General features: G+C 43.1%; 2 protein-coding genes across 2 annotated transcripts in view; both read left to right on the forward strand.

The window, feature by feature from the left end:
- The first annotated feature begins 306 nt into the window (after nucleotides 1-306).
- Nucleotides 307-1,338, forward strand: LOC128907514 (trace amine-associated receptor 5-like). The gene has a single exon (XM_054196473.1). The coding sequence runs from the start codon at nucleotides 307-309 to the stop codon at nucleotides 1,336-1,338; it is 1,032 nt and encodes a 343-aa protein (XP_054052448.1).
- A 7,665-nt stretch (nucleotides 1,339-9,003) lies between these two features.
- Nucleotides 9,004-21,558, forward strand: part of STX7 (syntaxin 7) — a 35,568-nt gene continuing 23,013 nt past the window's right edge. The window contains exons 1-2 of the mRNA XM_054196234.1: nucleotides 9,004-9,130; nucleotides 16,613-16,766. Of these exons, the coding sequence (XP_054052209.1) occupies nucleotides 16,685-16,766 (82 nt within the window). The 5' untranslated portion in view covers nucleotides 9,004-9,130; nucleotides 16,613-16,684. The remainder of the gene's footprint in view (nucleotides 9,131-16,612; nucleotides 16,767-21,558) is intronic.

Genomic DNA, 21,558 nt, shown 5'->3' on the forward strand with positions numbered 1-21,558 from the left:
GGATTTGCTGCATTTCCTGCACTACTCGTGGTGTTGGCTGAAAGAAAACCAAAATATAAAAAAAGGATGCTACAAAAATTGAACACACTGGTCTGAACAGATAAAACAGGCTCATTTTTTCACTTGAAAAATGGAAACTCCCCAATGGCTTTAATAAAAGTATTTGGTTAAAAGACATCTCTCCTCTAACCTGCCTTTTTATTACTTTTTTTTTAGGTTAGTCATTTGGCACTTCTGCTGGAAGGTGAATCCTTTTCCAGGTTTGTGGCAGAGCCAGGGGAGGCAGTGGGAGCTGGGCAGGCTGGCATGAGCTCAGCCCAGGGCACTGCTGCTGAGGAGGGGATGCTCGTCACCTTGTGCTACGAGGCAAACGACTCCTGCTACAGGACCTTACACCCCTTCAGGATCCAGCTGGCCATTTATCTGGCCTGTGCCTTGGGCACGCTGATCACGGTGCTGGGGAACCTGCTTGTTGTCATCGTAATTTCCCATTTCAAAGTGCTGCACACCCCCACCAACCTCCTGCTTCTCTCCCTCGCCCTTGCCGACCTCCTCCTGGGGCTGACCGTGCTGCCTTTTAGCACCATCCGGTCTGTAGAGAGCTGCTGGTATTTCGGAGAGGACTTCTGTAGGCTGCACACCTTTCTGGACACGCTCTTTTGCTTGACCTCCATATTTCATCTGTGTTTCATTTCCATTGATCGGCATTGTGCCATCTGTGACCCTTTGCTCTATCCCACCAAGTTCACCGTAAGAGTGGCCTGCATTTACATTGGGGTGGGGTGGTCAGTCCCTATGGCTTATACTTCTGTCTTCCTCTACGCTAAAGCGATTGAAGAAGGACTGGGCCGTTTTTTGCAAGACGTGCCCTGTGTTGGTAGCTGTCAGCTGCTGTTCAACAGGCTCTGGGGGTGGTTGAACTTCCCAGTATTCTTCTTCCCTTGCCTCATAATGATAGTTTTGTATGTAAAAATATTTACTGTGGCTAATAAGCAAGCCAGGCTGATAAACAACATGAATAGGAGCATTGGGTCTCAGCTACACATAGGAGCATCCATGAGAGAAAGGAAAGCAGCAAAGACCCTTGGCATAGCTGTAGGAGTCTATCTCCTGTGCTGGCTGCCCTTTACTATTGACACTATGGTAGACAGTCTTCTGAATTTCATTACCCCTCCAGTTTTGTTTGATATCCTAATTTGGTTCGCTTACTTCAATTCTGCCTGCAATCCCTTGATCTATGTATTTTCCTACCGTTGGTTCAGGAAAGCTGTGAAACTAGTCTTAACTCATGGGATCTTTTGTTCCAAGACATCTACAGCAGACTTGTACCAGGAATGACGAGAACCTCCATGCGCACTGTAGAAAATACTGTAAGCTATATCACAACATTTCTCATGGATATTCTTCAACATCCACTTAGCTAGTATTTCTCTCCTTATTTTCTATTTTTCTTAAAACAGATGGCTTGGGCAGATCCCAGGTTTAAATAGACATGCCATTCCGTGACTCACCTTCCACAACAATTGTCCCAGCACACATGCCTAATTAAAGTCTTGTGTTTGTTATTTGATGCCAACAAGCATTTGAAAATTGGCTGTAATCAGATATAAAGAGGATACTATTCCTCTTCATACTATTCCTGTCAATACTATTCCTCGGGCATCCTTAAATAGTTGCTGCCTGTTTCTGAAGAGACTTTCTTCTCAGGCAATTGTCTTATTTGTCTTATTTTTACACAAAGCAAGAGATGTTGATTTACAAAGTCACATAGGGTGTATGTCAGTTTTTAAACACAAAAAGGCACAAGGATGCAACTACAGGTAAGAACAAATGTCTACCTAAGCTAGTGGCCAACAGTAGGTGGGAAAGTAAGATTATACTGATATTTTTTACATTCTTTTTCTAGCCCACAGGGACATGCCCCTGAGACGAAGGCTACATACGGGTGACACAAGCCTGAATTCCTCAGCAGTGTCTATTGAAATCCGTGGAACCTTTGTCTGTTTTACCATTTGTGCAAGGTGGCTGCTCCACACCTCTGTACACCCTTTTTGCCTTGCTCCGTATCTTTTCTACTCCTACTGCATAAGGGGAGTAGAAGAAGGGGGAAGAGAGAGGACAGGAACTGCATTGGGTACTCCAACTCCAGATACCAATACGTGTTATGCTGGTTTATGTTTTCTTCTTTTAATTTCTTTCCCTGACAATCCTAGGATGCCACATACTCTTTTGTTTGCTTGTTTCCAAAGAAATGAGTAGATCTGCTTACAAACATAACATATGCTTACATCCTTGGGCTGAGCAAAAAATGTCAGTGTAGGTTCTCAGTTTTCTTCAACTCTGTTTATGTGCGTTCATGAAGCCCATTTTAAAACTGTAGATGCTGATAAATTGAGATCTCAGTTCAGCAGCAAGCTGCATGGTAAAACTTTGTACTGTTTGTAAGGAAGTTATTTTCTATCTCACTGGTATGAACATTTTATCAGAAAAAAACCCTAAATTGTAGTAAGCAGTAGTAACTCTTGTATAAAAAATTAACAAGCAGTTAAATAACAACTCTAGTAATTTTGTCTTCTTCTGCTAATGGTATGTAAAACTACTATTAGGTTTGAAGGTTGTTCAAAATTTAGTGCCTTCTAAAAGAAGTCATTCTGCCTTATAGCCAGCTGTGTATTTTCTGAGTGACAAACACTAAAAGAATGAGCAGCTACAGAAAGCATGTAACTAATAGTAAGAAACGAGCAGATGCCCTACAGCCTACTGAGAAGAGTGGTCCATTTTTCACTAAATGCAGTAGGCAAATGAATCAGGCCCTACATGTGTAAGAACAGAAGGAAGGAATTGCACAGCAGATATTCTGTAGGAAAACAATGCAATACAGTGATTATTGTAGCAGATGCATATTTTAATGTATGCAATAAACTAAATGGTAAAACTCTTTTCCTTCCTTTTTATCTCGTTATGGTTTTGCATGGCAAGAACAGCTTCCTCTACTAATACAAATGAGATGCAGCTTTGGGATGTTGTAATCTGTTCTGACATCTCTTTACCTCAAACCCTTTTTTGGTTTTGTCCATAATCTTAAGACCCCAGTCAGGAAAAAATACCAGTATTCAAAATATTTAAATCTAACGCACATGTCTGGAGGAAGGTGAAAAGAAAGAGGGTTTATGTATTATTTTCAGCAAGTGACCATAAAATGTTGGTGTTTTTAAACTGAGACATTTACGAAGACCTGTGTCTGGAGTTGGAGTGTCATTTAATCTCACTTTATTCTCCCAGCGTCTGATATACTTCCAGTTTGCTATATTAACCTTCATTGTTTCTTAGGGCAGAAGCCAAGGCTTCTTCTACTGTTCCTCTGTCTACTCATGCTGTAGCAGAAGGTAAAAACTTGACCCCTATTGCATACAGCTGTAGGCTTTCTATAATAAGGATACCAAAGCCAGGGATCAGGCTAAAGAGTGAAAAGCAGAATCGGATTCTTAGAAAAATTCAGGTGCCAAATTACCATAGAAATATATAGGAAAGCTGCAGTACTTCTTGAAAGACCTAGGCTGTGGGACGAGTTTCGAGATTAAGACTCTTAAATGTAATGTGCATGGGTAGGTGTTTTTAATTATGGTAAATGCCTAAGCACTGATCATAGCTCCAGCCAGAATGGCTGTTTAAACTCAGGCTGTAGTCAGTGGATATTTAGGATATGAATCATTTGTTCAGTGCCACCTAAGGTGTCTTAGGGAACCTGAGATGTCTACATGGGGCTAGCATCCAGCACCAACGAAGCAGCAGCTGGGAACCAGGGGGGACAAATCTGGGCATCTAAAACAGCACTAGATGCCCACCTGTGGGACATCGAGTTTAAGCAAGGCATATAATAGCGTTTAGACATTTAGCTATGTAGAAATCTGCAGGTCTCGAACAGCGTCATGTCCTAGGGGCATCTTAACATCTTTCATTGACACCTTTTGCTCTGAACTCACTGCAGTCAAAGCAAGAGGGAAAGCTTCCACTGAGTTTCTAGTTGTTTTTGAGATATTTTCTACCACTTCTCAACAGATTACAGACGGTATATGACACAAATGTATTCAATTGGCCACTTCTTTTTTGAGTCCCATTGCATAATCTGTCTTTATAGTTTTCTTTTCTCCTGTGGAAGCGGATCAGCATTATTCCCTTGATGTGTTACAAGGGTCTATGTCACAGTATAAGGACTACTGTATAACACCTGGTGTTACTATATCTCCTTTTTGGCTAGACAGCGACAGCAGGCTGGAACAATGGAGAGAGGGAAAAGCAGAACTAGGCTACCAATATGTACAGCAACAGTGGCAGAGCAAACAAGTGACAAGGAAAAGCTGCTAAAACTCTGGGAGTAGCCATGATTGCTTTCCTGATTTTCTGACACTGCATTTCACAACTATCGTTAAGTGATGCTTTCCTCATCTTTGTAACTCCCCCTCTGTCCCCTTACCTTTGACGTCCGTTTGGTTTACACAGACAAATTCTGTCAGGATGTCTCTGTGTGTTTTTCTTTCTCCATGGTTTCAAAAAGCAATGAAGTTAATTATGAATTGTAAAATGATGATGATGAGGAGGAGGAGCTGTAAAATGATGAAGATCAATTGCTCAACAATGACCTCATTTTCCAAATTACAATCTACTCGATCCTATCAGAGCTAGCTGCTGACCTCAAAGTCCATACATTTTATTTTAATGTATTTCCTTCTGTAGATTTGTATTTCTTTATCTGAACAAAGTATCACCATTAAATTTTATGCCCCTTGTAACTCTTCATCATTTTAAAACGGTTTGGCTGAAGTTAGAAAGATTATGTATTTGCAAGTACTTCTTAATTAAAGACTGGGCTTTGAAATAATAATGTCAGCTTATTTCACTAGTGCAGATTAAATTATATTATAGTCTTTGAAAATAAAACAGAAAGGCAAAGAAAGATTTGAAAATTAGTTGCCAGTAAACTTCATTTTCTTCTTTTTTTTTTTTTTAGGAAACATTATCAACATTGGGAACAGAATTCTATGCTATCACGTTAATTACTGCTGCTGGAGAGCAAGTACCAGCCTAAATAACATGCAAATGGTCAATACATTTTTCATTACATTTTTCTTAAACAAATAGGTTTTACATGCTGTTCTGCAATGTAATTAACTCATAAGCTCATTCAGGCTGGAAACTGTCATCCATCATAATTTTGTACAGCATCAGGTGTAATAGGAACCTAATCTTATTTCAGGCTCTGGACCGGATATTTTAACTAAATTAGCAAATGGAGATGACAACAACAATAAGAGGAATTCTTCCAGCTGGTGGAATGCATCAGTAACAACTGCTGGGAAGCTCTGACAGGTGGTTTGCCATCGGTACCAACTACTGTCAGCATTGCCCTCCCTATATAAAGTTAGAGTTGCTCAAGTACAATGTGACAGCAGAGAATGAAATGTGCCCATAAGCTAAATTACCCACCACTTAGGCACTGCTCACGCCTCGGAAAGAGGGCACTCATCGGGAATATGAGGCTAGGGTTGGGCAGCTTCCCCTTCATTTCGTCATGCATCATGTGGGCATGGGGAGCTGCACGGGAATGAGTGTCATGTTCCTGTGTTACCAGCGGCCCCGATGCTTGTGCCACCCACCCTGCTGGGCTTGTGTGCCTGCCGGTGCGATGCCAGGGAGGGAGCAGGGGGTGGGAGGCAGAAACAGGGAGTCAGGAAGGTGGGGAAGATTCAGATACTGGGCTAGGAGGAAGGCAGGCCCTTTCAAAATCACACTCTGCTGGTTTTGGTTTAATTTCCAATTCTTTCAAACATCAGATGCCATACTGAGTATGGATCCTCAAAGAGCATGTGTTTGAAGTGGCATCCCTTTTAGCTCAGTTTTACATACATCAACAGGAATATAAGTGCCACATACTCTGATCTTCAGCTAGCGAATCTCCAGAGCATCCTCCATGGTACGCTGTACCTGTGAGTAGCAGGGTCTCAACATCTTCCCCTTTCTTTCCCCATTTCATTTAATGAATTAAAATCTGATCACGCTCCAAAAGCAACAGGAAAAGTCCATAAGTAGGTGATTCTGAACTCAAACCCCAGGCAACGCAGGTGTGGGAGCTCTAGAACTAAGCCAATTAAATAAGTTTAGAGACAGAACTGTGTAGCAGCACTCCTCTTCAGCATCTATGACAATAACACTTAGAGACAGCTTCTTTACAACTTCTGTCCCTGGATTACACATCACTGAAAACATTCTTCTTTGCTAGCAAAGGAAAGCATGTGGAAACCGAGGGAATCCTCCTGTTTTATCTAAAGGGTGAAACAGAGCACCTTCTCCCAGCCAACAGCTTTTCTATAGGAGTTAACAAAAATCTTTTGAGGACATACCATGCTCTTAGGAGCATCCGATCAATAAAGAGGACTTTCTGGCTTGTCTCTTAACTGCATCTTCCTAATTATGTCATATGATTATATTAAAGAGGCCATTTAAATGTTTTCATACTATGGACAATGTTTTAATGAAAAGTCTGTTTCATGATCCAGCTTTTCCTCCCAGGCTGCAGTATCTTTGCTGCAACCAGTTACTTTAAAGCATCGTATCACAAAGATTGTTAGTTATTGAACAATAAAAGGTGGATGCTGATGATAAGTGAGCAGGTGAGCACCAGCATTTCCTTCACAAAACATACAGCATCACTAGGAAGGTGTTCAGATACCTCTTTTCCATAGCATGAGAATGAACATTGATCAGTGATAACTGTGTATTACCTCCAAGCTACAAAGAAAAGTAACGAAGCAGTGATCTCTAGATAAAGTACTCTCACTGACAAAGGGCCACTTCTCAATTTTTAATTGGAAGTACATATCTGAAAACAGATAGCAAAAGGTGTATTGCTTTCTGGAGAAAAACTGACAGTGAGCTCAGCCGAAGCTTTATACAAGAGTGACTGGGATCAATAAACAGAGTTAATATGAGAAACACTTGGAGATAAAGATCAAGGTGAGGCCTTAATTCAGAAGGGGTATGTATTATACTCTAATTAGCGCACCATCTAGTGGGATCATTTTGGATCAGCTTTGCTATGTCAACTGTATGGGGACAAACACCTGTGTATATAGCAGCGCTAAAATCATTTTTCTAATCAAAATATCTTATTAAAACTAAAATGAAGATGTATACAGTGTTCCTGCAGCAAGTAGGAATATCAGAATGTTTTTTTCTGAGTAACTTTAATTTATGAAAGTGAGAAAAGGACATTTCCAGGCATCAATTAACATAAGAAACACATGTACTCTACGTACAAGTCTCGGAGGCTGTGTTGTCTCTCCTTTCAGCATGCTTTGAGATACATCAAGAACCACCTACGTAAAGGGTAGTCGGTCTGTTCCAGGCCTTTACTTCACTCTATTGTGTTGGTAGTTTATTGGACTTGCTTATTAGTCTTATTTGGTTAAGATGTTATTAAGGTTTCCACTGCTCTATTTATTTCTAAATCTTAGTGATGACCGAGATCTGTGATGTAGCAGAAATAAACTTGTGCTTCCCAACTTCTGCATCTCTTCCCTTAGCCAAGGCTGGCCTTTGCAGAGGAGACAGCCTTTGCAGCAACCAGGCGCTGCATGCCCTGTGGTATTTAATGTGCACAGGGGTATCCTGCAGATGAAGGAGCCCAGCCCCAGGGCTCTGGGGAGCATCTGGTCCTATAATTTTCCCTTTGAAGAACTGGGGAGGATGCAGAAGTGCCTCAGCTACTATGCAGACAGCCTTGAGGCTCACCTGAAGATTCTCCTCCAGTAGCTGAGCCATGAGGAGACTGGGTCTGCCCACGTCTCTGCTCCCGTCACTCCCTGGTGCCGCTGCTGCTACTGCTGCCCTGGTAGCCATGCGTGGCCTGCTCCTCTGGCCCACTGGGCCCACTGACGGCTGTTATGTGAGTGCACCCTTCATTTTCCGTTGTTCCTGGCATCACTCGCCCCCCCTCTCAGCTAAATATTGTAAATCATGGAATCGTAGAATGGTTTGGGTTGGAAGGGACCTTAAAGATGGTCTAGTTCCAACCCCCCTGCCATGGGCAGGGACACCTCCTACTAGACCAGGCTGCTCGAAGCCCCATCCAGCCTGGCCTTGAACACTTCCAGGGATGGGGCATCCACAGCCTCCCTGAGCAACCTGTTCCAGTGTCTCACCACCCTCAGTGAAAAATTTCTTCATGATATCTAATCTAAATGTACCCTGTTCCAGTTTGAAGCCATTACGGCTCATCCTATCACTACATGCCCTTGTAAAAAGTCCATCTCCAGCTTTTGTGTAGGCCTCCTTCAGATACTGGAAGGCTGCTATAAAGTCTCCCCAGAGCCTTCTCCAGACTGAACAGTTGCAACTCTCTCAGTCTGTCTTCCCAGGAGAGGTGCTCCAGCCCCCTCTGATCATCCTTGTGGCCCTCCTCTGGCCCTGCTCTAACAGGTCCATCTCCTTCTTGTGCTGAGGGTCCCAGAGCTGGATGCAGCTCTCCAGCGGGGGTCTCACGAGTAGAGGGGCAGAATCAACTCCCTCGACCTGCTGGCCACGCTGCTTTTGGTGCAGCCCAAGATGCTGTTGGCTTTCTGGGCTGCGAGTGCACATTGCCAGGCATCTCTTCATCTAAATGCACCTTTAAATACATCCATAATTTCCCACTCAGAGACGAAGTGACCCAAACTGAAGGCAGTGCTTCAAAGCAGGATATTAGCGTGGTAACATCATATTTTTCACTGTAATATTGTTTCATTATTCATGTTTTCCCCTTGATTCCTGATGCAACAGCATCTTTTCCTTAAATTCGACTCTCTTCATCCGGAGCTGCCGGCGAGGGGCCGGGGCTGTCCCGTTCCCCCTGGGAGCGCTCGGGGCCTGTCAGCCGGGAGCCTCCGGCCATGAGGGGCGGCCCGGCCGCCACACCGCCCCGCCCCGCCCCGCCCCGCCCGGCCCGGCCCGGCCCGGCCCCGCTCACTCGGCCCGCCTCCCTACGCCCCCGCCGTCACGGCGGGCCGGGGCGGGGACGGGCCGGGGCCTGACCGTTCCTCCTCGCCCTGCCGCCGCCGCCTGCCGCGCCCGGTGGGAGCAGGTTCGCCGGGGCCGGGTAAGGGCAGCGGGAGCTCGGCTGGGGCGCCAGGGGTGGTCGCCGTCCGTCCGGGGGAAGGGGCGGACGGGGCGGTGTCCGGCCAGGAGGGGGGAGCCTGTCAGAGGGCGGCGTTCCGGGCTGCAGCGGGCCAGGGCCAGGGCCGGGGCCGGGGCCGTAGCGCCCCGCGGGCCCCCGGCTGGGGTCGGAGCCGGCCTCCGGCGCGGGCGCCTGGCCTGGGACGGGCAGGAAGGGGGTGAGGGGGCCGTGGGGCGGGCCGGACAGGAGACAGTGTTTGGGAGTGGGGTCGGTTGTGTCACCACCGCCTTTCCCGCACCGCTCCCCGTGACATCCCCTTGGTAACCCGGCTGTGGGCGCGACGCTGACCGTGGTGCTCCGAGGGGAGACTCGGGGCCTGCAGGTGGTGTCGGGTTGTAGGGTGGGGTGGTCACCGTCGCCGTATGGAAACGCGCTCCGTGCCCTTCCAGATCCGCGATGAGCAAAGTGTGGCAGCAGGAGGGAAGGCAGAGGACAAAAATCCCCTCTGTAAACAGGGAACCTGCGCCTGGCGCCTCAGGCCCCTGGCCTGACGCTGTTTCTGCTCCCCTGGTGAGCCCCTTGCCGTGGCATCAGCACTGGGCACTTCTTGAAACTGTTCAAGGAAATGGAAGGTTTCACTCTGCTTGGCATGAAATGCAAGGCACTGCATCTTAATTAAAGCTCAGTGATCAAGTCCCGGGATACTTTATCATAGAATCATCGAATGGTTCAGGTCGGAAGGGGCCTTAAAGATCATCTAGTTCCAACCCCCCTGCCATGGGCAGGGACACCTCTCACTACACCAGGTTGCTTAAAGCCCCATCCAACGTAGTCTCGCTGGTCTTCATGGCCAGAAGTGATGTGCTTGTGTGTGTTGTGACCCCCTCCAGTGACGAACATGCCGTGCTGGCAGGGTGAGCAGAGCCCTTCTGACCATGCATTGTCTGGGTGTCTGCTTTGCCAGCGGTTCAGCCCTTCTGCTTGGAGCCTGGGGTTTTGTGCAAGGGCCGTTAATAGAAAAGGAGGAAGAGAGGAGGAAAAAAATGTTAAAATATATTAAAATTAGAAGCATGCGATGCTAAAGGGCATTGTTCCAGGCCAGGCTGCATGAGGCTTTGAGCAACCTGGTCTAGTGGGAGGTGTCCCTGGCCATGGCAGGGGGCTTGGAACTAGGTGATATTTAAGGTCGCTTCCAACTCTAACCATTCTATGATTCTATGATACTGTATTTGTGTTGCCTTCATGAAGACACCTCTTGTAGTCTTAGAATATTAAGGAGCACCGTTCTTGGTGGCTTACATTGAAGTGAAACTCTTTGGGTGTGGGGGAAGGGAAGGAAGAGGGGGGGGCGGGAAAGACCATGAACTCTATATAGTCATTACCATCCTGGTAGGCCTCAGAGAGACTCAGCATCCAGCTCAATCAGATTTTTTTTGCAAAGATAACTTCTCCCTCGATGTACTTGATCCTGAGCGTTTGGTTCAAAGTGAACAAGCTGCTGTTAGGGAGATTTGGGTGTGAACATGTAGCACACTAGATGGTCCATCTTTGTTTTCCCATGAGGTGGTGTTTGTCTGCCAGCAGCACTTCATGTTGGGTCCATTTTCAGCCCTCCTGTTCCCTCCTCTCCCCAATAGTTCCAGTACCCAGTGTTCATTTTCCTATTCCTGCTTCATCATCAGGCCTCTAAACACTTTGTGTGCTCCTAAGAAACATAATTCCCTTACCTAAGGCATTTCCCTGAGAACTAATATGTTCTATTAGGCCTGTGAAAACTATGTGCTTCCTTCTCCTAGTTCTTTATAAATGTCGATGTGGATGAATCGGACGATGATAAGCATATTCTTTTTTTAGCCATATATGCTGAGCGTTGGTGATGCATATAGCATTTCAGGCTTCTATAATTTAATTTTCCACACTGGGCAATTCTAAATGCCACCGCTTTAAATTGCGTCTTTGTTGGACAGAATAGTTTCGAGCGAGAATGACTAAAACACTGACCAGTGGCACAATCTAATTTTTTTTTTTTCCTTTCTAAAAAAAAAATAATAAAATACTTCTAGCCGTTACACGATGTAAGCTTGGTTTTGGTATGTTTCAGCATGACTAATGTGACAAGGCTGAGGGAATTGGGCAGGGTGGAACAGAAAATTGCTTTGTGACATCTTTTATGTTAGTGTTGCTGCATTGGAGCAAAGAAAGTTTTAAATAAACTTTGCTTGTTTTTTCCTACCCTATATGGATTTAAGTTTGACTTTGACCTGAAACTAGGTGATAAAAGAAAATCTAGAAACCTTTTTTTTCTTTTAAGAAGGCAGGAAGGAATTAATTTTACTGCTATTTTGTTTGCGTGATTATTATACTGCATAGTTGGTTTTTATTATAGAAGCCCCCAGCCTGCCTTTGTGGACCAGGGTTCCAGAACATTAGGAGCTGTAAAAGCACAAAGTGGTGTAAAATACGATCTCTGTCTCTAGATATTTTAGCCTAAAGGGAAAAAAATGGACAAATCCAGAAAAAACTTAAACTCTGTCATCCCCACTAGAGAAAACAGTGACAGATTTAGCACTCACCTGTATATTAATAAGTCAGTTGCTATGAGTCGGTTGTCAGAATCCCTCAGGTGCTGTAGCAGGGACTACTTATCTTGCAGCATACGGCCTGACCTTTATTCTAAGAGCTTTTTTTAAATATTTTGTTTAAAATTAATTTTACCTGCTGCAAAGTTACTGCTGAAGTCAGCAGCAGATGCTGTCTGAAGATGGTATTGTGTTTTTGGTTGCCTTAGGTAAGTGCCAGAGTCACCCTGTAGGTGCACCTTGTCTCATGTCAGTATTTGGGTGGTAACACCTACTGAGGTGAAATAGATTGAGCAGTGTTATATTGCAGAGATGTTACTAATCATGGCTGTTACCATGTTACAAATTTTCTGTAGCTAACATTGTGATTGGCTGCAATTTATTTTTTTTTCTCCAAAGTCTTTCAGCAGTTTCTCAGTTTTGCCTGTGTTTTCACCCTGCTTGAAGGATTTTGCACTTTTTTTTGGCAGTAGTTTACAAAGGAAGTCACATTTAGGAGTTGTGTGGGAGAAGCTTTGTTTCTGTGACCTTTATTTAGGGAAAAAAAAATAATCACGTACAAGAAAGCCCCATGACTTGTCTCTGGATATTTAAAGGCATAAAATCCTAATTCAGATCAAATTTAAATTTTCAAGCAGTTCTACAGAATGCAGCATGTACTTTTTGATTTCTGAAAGTTGAGGATCCATGTAAACATTTCTAGGTCCTGATGCTAAAGCACTGCTTGAACAGTAAAATTATTGCTTACAGGTTCTTCTCCTAAATGTATATGGGCTAGATTTATAGCAGAAAGAAAACTCTTAGAATGTCTAAATGAGAAAATACAAAATAGATTAGGTGCTTATTAACTGTAGCTGACTGGATCCTGCAGGCTATTTAGGTGACTGCTGCTGAGATCTAACCTGTGCTGCACTTGTCATGTCGCATCATTTTGTCCCTATGGAGCTTTCAAGAATGGCACTGGGAAGCTGCTTGGTTGCGGAGTTCCCACTTTCTTGTCTCTACACTTGGCAGTGATCTGTCTGGAAATAGCCAAGGGAAAAGTGGATTTTTTTTCCATGCCTGACAAACACTTTTCTAGAAAACAAGTTGATACTAAGGTTAATTTTTTGCTTGGGTGTGGAGTGACAGTGTGATGCAGGAATCAGTTAATGCAGAAATTAGGAAAAAAGATATAGCAATCCTTTGAATTCTTTAAATTTCATGTATGTACAGAGAGGTCTTGCTTCAGCGAGTGTTGATGAAGTGTTCTGATTCTTTATTTCATTTGTGCCAGTAGACTCAGTTTTTTGATTTTCTTCAGTATCTTGACAAGCCGAGTTGCCACTAGATATACTCCCATTCAAAGACAGAGATGTTGAGCAGTAGTAGAAGGTGCAATCAAAAGCTCACGCCCGACTGAAACTTTTAGAGGAACTGAAGACTACCACAGATGCAGCGCTGTTCCAGTTTGAATGCAAAGTGTACTTCCCTCAACTGTAGCTGATTATTAACTTTTGCATTTTAAAAGTTAAGCAGGCAGTAATACCAAAATAAGTCATGACAGAGTAGTTAAATGCTGTGGAAATGAAAAGGGGTAATTTCAATGGAAATTCAGAATCTTGATGAATGCTCCTATCACCTTGGTATGGAAGGAAACATGTGGTGCACACGTCTGTTTTATTTCCTGGTGGCTGAAACCCTGACCTTGTCAAAACCATTAGCAAAACTCCTGTTGACTTCCCAAGGGCTCAGCTATCTGTCTTTTCAGAGGAGTTCAAGTAACTTGGTGATAACAAGTGAAGGGTGTGTGAGTGGAAGTAGGGTGTTCATTTGGTTCAGACACCCGTGTTGCTGTGAGAACCAGAATGAGGAAGAAGTTCACGCTTCCTGTTTAAAAATAATAATAAACAAATACAAAAATTTCCTTCTCTTTGGGCTATTCAGTTTGGTTTTTCTTGACGTGGGGAGTTTTGGGGGAAGATTGGGAAGTGACGAGAGCTGATGGCTGACCCTGTCACCAAACCGTATTATTGACATGCTCAGGAATAGCATTGCTGGTTGAAGAATTTGTATGGAGTAGAACCGCTGTGAATTTACACTGCTATCCTACAAATTTACTCTAAATCTCAACTGAAACATGTGTGTTGATACAAAGAATTGTATCAACAATCGGAGATCTATATGTGCAGATGAAAAGCTAAACTATATCCTGTGGATTTTGCAGTCCATCATCTGAACGTGCTTTCAATATGTATTGTGTTTGGCTGCCCAACGTTGTAGCTAGAAAGTTGAAAAGCTGAAAGTCTTATGTATTGTATAATCTGTACATTTGTCAGTCTAGTGCAGTGTAACTTGTTTAAAGACACTTATGGTTAGCTGTAGAAATTTTCAAGACAAAAAAAGGAAGTCAATCACTGCTTTTGTCAAGACTTGGACGAAATGTTCTGTGTGTATCTCTTGATTGAAATGCTGTTGCTGAGAACAGTGTAACAGGTAGCTGTCTGGTGAATACAAATACGAAGGGAAAACAATCATGAAGGACTATTTCAGTTAGTTCTGCAGCCTTTCTTTCTACACAAGGTAATTTGGTCTTTTGCTGTCTCCTGAGCAGCTGCATATTAATGTTTAATTTCTAACATTAAATATAATATTTGACTAAAAAGTATTTTTAGCCAGTGCTAGTGTTATAGTTAGCAAGCTGCTAACATGTCTAGAAATAGTCATAACTTTTAAAACAATGTCAACAGCTATGAGAAATAGTCTTTTTCAAAATAACTTCATTTAGGTAATTTCTTTGGATTTTATGCCTATGATTGTGTTTTCCGCAACATTGATAAAATTTCCTTACTTAGTCAAGACACTAAAGCACAGAACCATTTATTTGCTGTAAAGTTTGCAGGGGTTTGGTCTTACAGTACGAATTCAATGCAATATTGCCTAGAGTTTCCAAAAAGATCAAGGGTTGTTATGCCAGCCTTGAACCAGATAAGTGGGATTTAGGCTGGCTGGCTGACTGACTGACTGACTTCAGACTTTAGTCTGTGACCCAAAATGACTTGAATCTGCATGTGATACAGACAAAGACAGGAAACAATACTGCAGAGAGCTAGCATGACCCGCGGGAGATTGTGCGGCAAGTACATAGAAAAGAGCAAATGCACTCCCTCTTGCCTCATCTAGTAATGAACAACCTGACTGCAGGAGATGCTTCAGGGCTTGAAGACTCCAAACAGGGTTTGGGACCCTGGTGCAACAGCCGTTTCAAAATCATGCAGGGTTTGTCTTCACAGTAGCATCAGCTTGTTCATTCGGCATCGGTAATGTAACCTGCAGGGCAGCGGGGGCAAGCCTGACGTCTGCAGTTAGATCCCTAGTGAAGTTCTGGTGGGATGTGTCTGACCAGCACAATGTCTTGGCAGCTCTACTAGAGATCATTTCATATCATAGAGATATGAAAACAGTCATGTTTTAAAGCAACCAGGGTGTTGCTGCGCTGTATTAATACAGGCATTTCTGAAAGTGACAGACAATAATATTTGGCAACAAGGACGGTTAATTATTTTTTAAAACAAGGTTTGTAAAAGACTTGAGTTTGCTAACTGTAGCACAGCTGGTATCACACTTGACAAATCAGTTGGCCTTTTCATTTCCTTCTTTTCTGTTTAAACATTTAAATGTGCTTTCTCTGTCTCCCTGAAATTGAGTTTTAGCACTGTCTGTTAACCAGAAGCTGACAGGCCTGGAGAAAAGGACATTGCTTGGATGGCACATGGTTTGGGTTGAACAGCAGAAGTGCAGGGAACTGGTGAGGTTGAAATGTTGAACCCATGAAGCTGATGTGCAGGAGAGTGGAAAGGATAAAGTTAAGACTAAACACAGCCTGGATGAAATTATGAGATTGTGTTGGATGCACATATGCTTGATTAGTCTGCATTCTTACTGCAGAATAGATACATTGCCGTATTTGATTTGCACATGTATCCTAAGCTATGTCTCAGTAATGTAGATTTAGAGCATCTCTGAGCTTGTACTGAAATTTGGTCTGCATGGATGGAAAGCAGGTTAAGACATCTCTAGTAGTTACGTGCTGCACAATTGTGTATGTGTGCTTTTAGGGCAAGTGTATTTGTGAGTAATTGTCAGATTTTGACCTTTTTATGTAAGATATGATAGTTCTTGGTGTGAAAAATGCCCCTAAAAATACATTTGTATATCCAAGTTCTTGAAAAATTAGTTCATATTGGGAAACACAGCAGCTGAAAAAGGATAAAATTTCATTGAATTCAGATGAAACTGGATTACAACTAAAGTTGAAGTTGATAGAAATTATTGGGTTTTTAGAGGGAATTAGGTGCCTTCTTCATTCTGGTATCTTGTGTGATATCTGATGGTTTTTTTCCCAGGAGTTTATATATGCTAGGTTGTATTGGTTGGATGGGTGATACATGGTATGGAAATAATTTTCCTGGGACATAATTCATCAGAGGATTTGGCATTGACGGATTAAACGTACAGCTTTTTTTCTGGAATTGCAAAAATGAAAATGCATACTATTTCTTTGCTTACAGTGGGGAAAATATGTAAGAAGTTTGACAAAGGATGTAGTTTCTGTAATGTAGCTTCCGTAGAGTAATTGCAGATCTTAAGCCATGTGTATTACTAAGAACATAAATAGTAAGAGTTATTTGTAGGAAATTCAAAAAGGACATCATATTCTTATTTAGTACTTTTTTGAGAAAATATTTCCTTAAATTCTGCCTTGAAATACTGTGGTTTTGGAGAGGGTAAACATTAGTATATGGAGTTTTCTTTAATCTTTTCCTGTGTATTCTTCTTTAAGATGGTGAAGACCTTTGGAAACCAATAACAAAGACATAATTCTGTTTTCTGGGGTGGGGTTTAGGTGTCTTTAATAGGTGGAGACTGTCTGACTTGTTCCCATCGTGGATGATCTTGACAGCGCATCTACTCAGCCATGTCGTACGGTGCGGGTTTTGGGGATCCTAATCAACTAGCCCAACGCATAACTTCTAACATCCAGAAGATCACGCAATGCTGTAAGTTGCATTTATGCATGCTTTTCTATAAAACTTCAATAATGGTGGTGCCCTCCATTCAAGGTTAGTTTCTCAGGTTCATTCATGGGAAATCACTGTGACTTCACCTGCTCGTTTGACAGGCTTGTGGCACCCCACACAACAGATCCAGTCCTTTATACGTATGGTTAAGTGTGATCTGTCCTGGGGAAGTATAGTGTCACTCTGTATTCATCAGATGAATAAATAATTAGTAAGATGGCTGCTGATAATAAGCCAGTTTTGTCCTGGCCAGTTATGTGGCACCTTAAGATGGTAGATTGAGATGTTTGCGGAGGAAGGATTGCATCAAATATTTGCTGAAGCTTGAACTGTTTAGCAGGGACAGAAGCTGTGGCCTTGCAGCTTGCCCTTGAAAGTGCATATTAGATATGTAAATAAGATTGTGCAAGTTTTAATATATCTGTGCTTAGATTCATGCCACCTAATTTTTCTAGCCACTTAACTTTCCCTCCGTTTTCCATTATGTTTTTAATATGTGTGTGTACATGTAAATAAAGCAAATACAACTTGATCTCAGAAATTACGCAAAGTATACTGTTCATCAGAAGGCAGCTAGCCATGAACAACATATGGCTAGGTTTTGGCATGCATGTTCTTAATTTTGTGCAGGACGTAGTGTGCATGCAGAAATGGGTATTTTATTACTAAAACTTCAAATGAATTCTAATAAGCTAAGTATATCAGTTTTAATAAAAACTTTGATCTTTGTTTTGCAAGACAAGTTTTAGGAGTTGATATTTGTAGCACAGATTAATAGCACAGATTGGGCTTTTGTGTATTTTTTCAGCTACATTTTTTATTTTCTTACAGAAAGAATGTCTTTAAATCTCAACAGACAGGAAGAAAAATTGCAATTTTGCTTTATTGAAAAGTTTATGTACATCAGGCATGTATATCCTCAACCTTAAATTAACAAACTGGCTCTGTAAAAGCCCTTATGCTTTATTTCCTAAAATCTACTCAGTGCATTCACTCAGTCTCATGGCTTCTAACTTGGTGTTCCAGAGACACCTGCCAACCTGTGACAGACACCAAGGCTCCAAGATAAAAAAAAGACCTCTTGGTTGTCGGGTGACAACCTAAAGTGGAAACAGTGGTTGAAACTGGAGCATTGTGAAGACAGTCACTGAACAAAGTTAACCATCTTGTGCTGGACTCAGCAAGTCCTTAGTCTCATCCTGCCTGTTACATCTCCTCTCTTGGTTCTGCTGTGTCTCCCCTCCCCTTGTGACAAGACATACTAAAAGCAAGCTGCCCAGGCTTAGATAGAAGGAGATATGACACAGGGGTTACCTGCAATCCTGCTCTCCTCTCCTGTTTGAAATTTAGATGGCTAAAGTCTGAGCAAGAGACAGGTGCTTCTGCCATTCCAAGACCCAACTCCAAATCTCTCTTAGCCCTACTGCTACATGGCTTCAGAAACAGGAGCTTTGCCTTCAAAATCTCCAGTCAAGCACTTTTCTAGGACTGATAGGTACGCAGATGGATTCTATCCCTCGCTCTTCTGTAGATCTGACTGAACTGTAACCACTCAGTTACTCTTGTAGTCCATTCTCCTCTGGTAGATTTTATGAGCAACTGGATCTTATGGGCCTGCTGAATACTTTTCCTGGACTAAGCGCTGTAAGGGCTTACATACACTTCTCTAGCTATTTTGTTCCTACGTGTAGTACCTGTCCAGCTTCCTGTTGGAAGGTGTGAGCTGCAGGGACTTCCAGGTCAAATGGGAAGAAACCTGCAAGCTTGGGGACCCATGAAGCTAGTCAGCTGCTGAGCAGGTGTCTTTTACACTGCAATTTATGATCTTGGTTAGAGAGAGAAACAGGAATCTTAACCCTAAATCCATGTTTTTCCTTCTAAGCAATTGACTTGATTTTGCACTTCTGTCCAGAAATGCTTAGCATTTGTGAGACGAGTCAACATATTTGAAATCTTCTTGGTTAACCTGGGGTTGTGTAGATATTCTGGTTTTCAGAGTGAGATTAATAGAGAAAAAGAGTTTCATTTCAGGTTACCAAACCATGTGAGGAGATCCCTCAAAACTAATTCACCCTTCTGCTGACATGCTAGCAAACTGTGAATACTACTACAGAGATCTAGATGAGGTACAGGTTAGTTGGAAGGAAGACAGCTCTTCCAGGTAGAAGCTGGCCCTTTAACTTGTGGGAGAAATACAGAACTTCCTGAATTAGACAGCACCATACTGCCAAGTTTTCATAATACGCCAGAATTTTATAGGAAGTAGCACTGGTCAGAACAACAATTATTACTATAACATTTCTTCAAGGTTGAATTATTACACATCCTCTCCAAGTAATAAATTTGATCTGGTTCTTGATTAACTCTTCTTAATATGCCATACATATCCAAGATAAAATACATATATTAAATACCTCACATTTTATTATGCATCCACGTGACACTGCTGTTGTATTAATACTTGTAATCCTTACCTCCCTTCTTTCCTAGTTCATGTAGTCCACTGTTACTGATTGACAAACAAAGCTCGTCTCTATGCTGGTTTAGCACACCAAGAATTAAATCAGTTGTGAGATAGCATTCTTTTTGGTTTGGGTTCTTCTGTGATAATAGAGAAGCCCTGTATGTGTATCAGGTAGCAGCTGCGTTAGCTTAGCACCCTTTTAACTTTAAATAACAGATTTTATTGATCTGTTGATACAATCATGCAGTTGATTGTTATGTTGAAGATCGCTCTCTACAACTACCTGAAAGGAGGCTGTAGAGAGGTGGGGGTCATAGAATCACAGAATCATTTAGGTTGGAAAAGACCCTTGGGATCATCGAGTCCAACCATCAACTCCGCTCTACAAAGTTCTCCCTTACACCATATCCCTTAACACCACATCTAAATGAGTCTTAAATACATCAGGGATGGTGACTCCACCACCTCCCTGGGCAGCCTATTCCAATGTCTGACCGCTCTTTCTGTGAAGAATTTTTTCCTAATGTCCAGCCTAAACCTACCCTGCTGCAGCTGGAACCCATTGCCTCTTGTTCTATTGCTAATTACCTGTGAGAAGAGACCAGCACCAACCTCTCTACAGTGTCCTTTCAAGTAGTTGTAGAGAGTGATGAGGTCTCCCCTCAGCCTCCTCTTCCTCAAACTAAACAGTCCCAGCTCCTTCAATCACTCCTCATAAGATTTATTCTCGAGGCCCTTCACCGGCTTCGTTGCCCTCCTCTGCACTCGCTCCAGCACCTCAATATCTCTCTCGTATTGAGGTGCCCAAAACTGGACACAATACTCAAGGTGTGGCCTCACCAGTGCTGAGTACAGGGGGACAATCACCTCCCTCCTTCTGCTGGTCACACTATTTCTAATACAAGCCAGGATGCCATTGGCTTTCTTGGCCACCTGGGCACACTGCTGGCTCATGTTCAGTCGCTTGTCAGTTAGAATCTCCTGGTCCTTTTCTGCCAGGCAGCTCTCCAGCCACACTTCCCCAAGCCTGTAGCGATGCATGGGGTTGTTGTGGCCTAAGTGCAGGACCGGGCACTTGGTCTTGTTGAAGCTCATACCGTTAGCATTGGCCCATCGGTCCAATTTATCCAAGTCTCTCTGTAGAGCCTCCCTATCCTCATGCAGATCAACACTCCCGCTTATCTTCGTGTCATCTGCAAACTTGCTGATCGGTCAGGTCGGTCTGTCCTCCCAAGTAACAGGCAATAGGACAAGAGGAAATGGCCTGAAGTTGCACCAGGGGAGGTTTAGACTGGATATCAGGAAAAATTTTTACACTGAAAGGGTTATCAAGCATCAGAACAGGCAGTCCAGGGAAGTGGTTGAGTCACCATCCCTAGAGGTATTTAAAAGACAGGTGGACATAGTGCTTAGAGATATGGTTTAGCGATGGTTTTTGTCAGAGTTAGGTTGATGGCTGGACTAGATGATCTGAAAGGTCCCCTCCAACCTAGGCGGTTCTATGATTCTATGTGTTAAGAGGTGTAAATTGCTTCTGCGTTTTCTGAACCACTGGTGAACTACTACAGTAAGTGCTATCTGTAGTGGGCTGTTTGAGTTTCTTTGGAGGAGAGGGCACTGGTGGGTCATTTTTAGGACCTTGAAGATATAATTGAGCTAGCTAATGGAAAGCAGCATACGTTGCTGTCTGCACTCTGAGCTCTCTTGGAAACTTAAGCCAGGAGGGCACCTATATGTGTTTGGGATCCCAAACCCCGTAGCGTTCTGTGAAACAAAGGTTCTTTCAGCTGTTCTTTAAAATGGATTCATGCTCTGTTTTGCATTTCCAGCATTTCTGCAGAAATAAGTGATTGTAATGTGTAGATGTTGCTACATCTAGGGAATGGAGTCTACTTTCCTCAGCCTGAAACTTATGTTTTATCAGCGGCATCTCCGAGCTGAGATTTAGGGAACCAGTCTGTGTAGCGTTTCTCTGTGCATTTTGTTAAAACTGTTCCACTGAGCAGCTGGAATTGCAAAACTGTAGGCTCTTCTTGATATCCGATGCAGAGTGGCAGGCCTCAGGCAAGAGAGGGAGTTAGGCTCTCAGACCCACTCCTACTTTTAGAAAATCCATGTGACTGTCTTTGAGCAGTGCTGTGTGTAAAACCTGGGGAGCCTGTATCACATGTGCTTGAATGAGCTGCAGTGTTGTGTGCCGAACCTCGGTGAGGTCAGCGATGCCTGCGAGCTGTGTCTCGCCAGTTTGGTTTCGGGTCTGTGTTAACAGTGGTGAGAAGCAGATCTGTGAACAGCTAGGGAACGTTC

This window comes from Rissa tridactyla, chromosome 3 (genome assembly GCF_028500815.1).
Source record: "Rissa tridactyla isolate bRisTri1 chromosome 3, bRisTri1.patW.cur.20221130, whole genome shotgun sequence".
Classification (NCBI taxonomy): domain Eukaryota; kingdom Metazoa; phylum Chordata; class Aves; order Charadriiformes; family Laridae; genus Rissa; species Rissa tridactyla.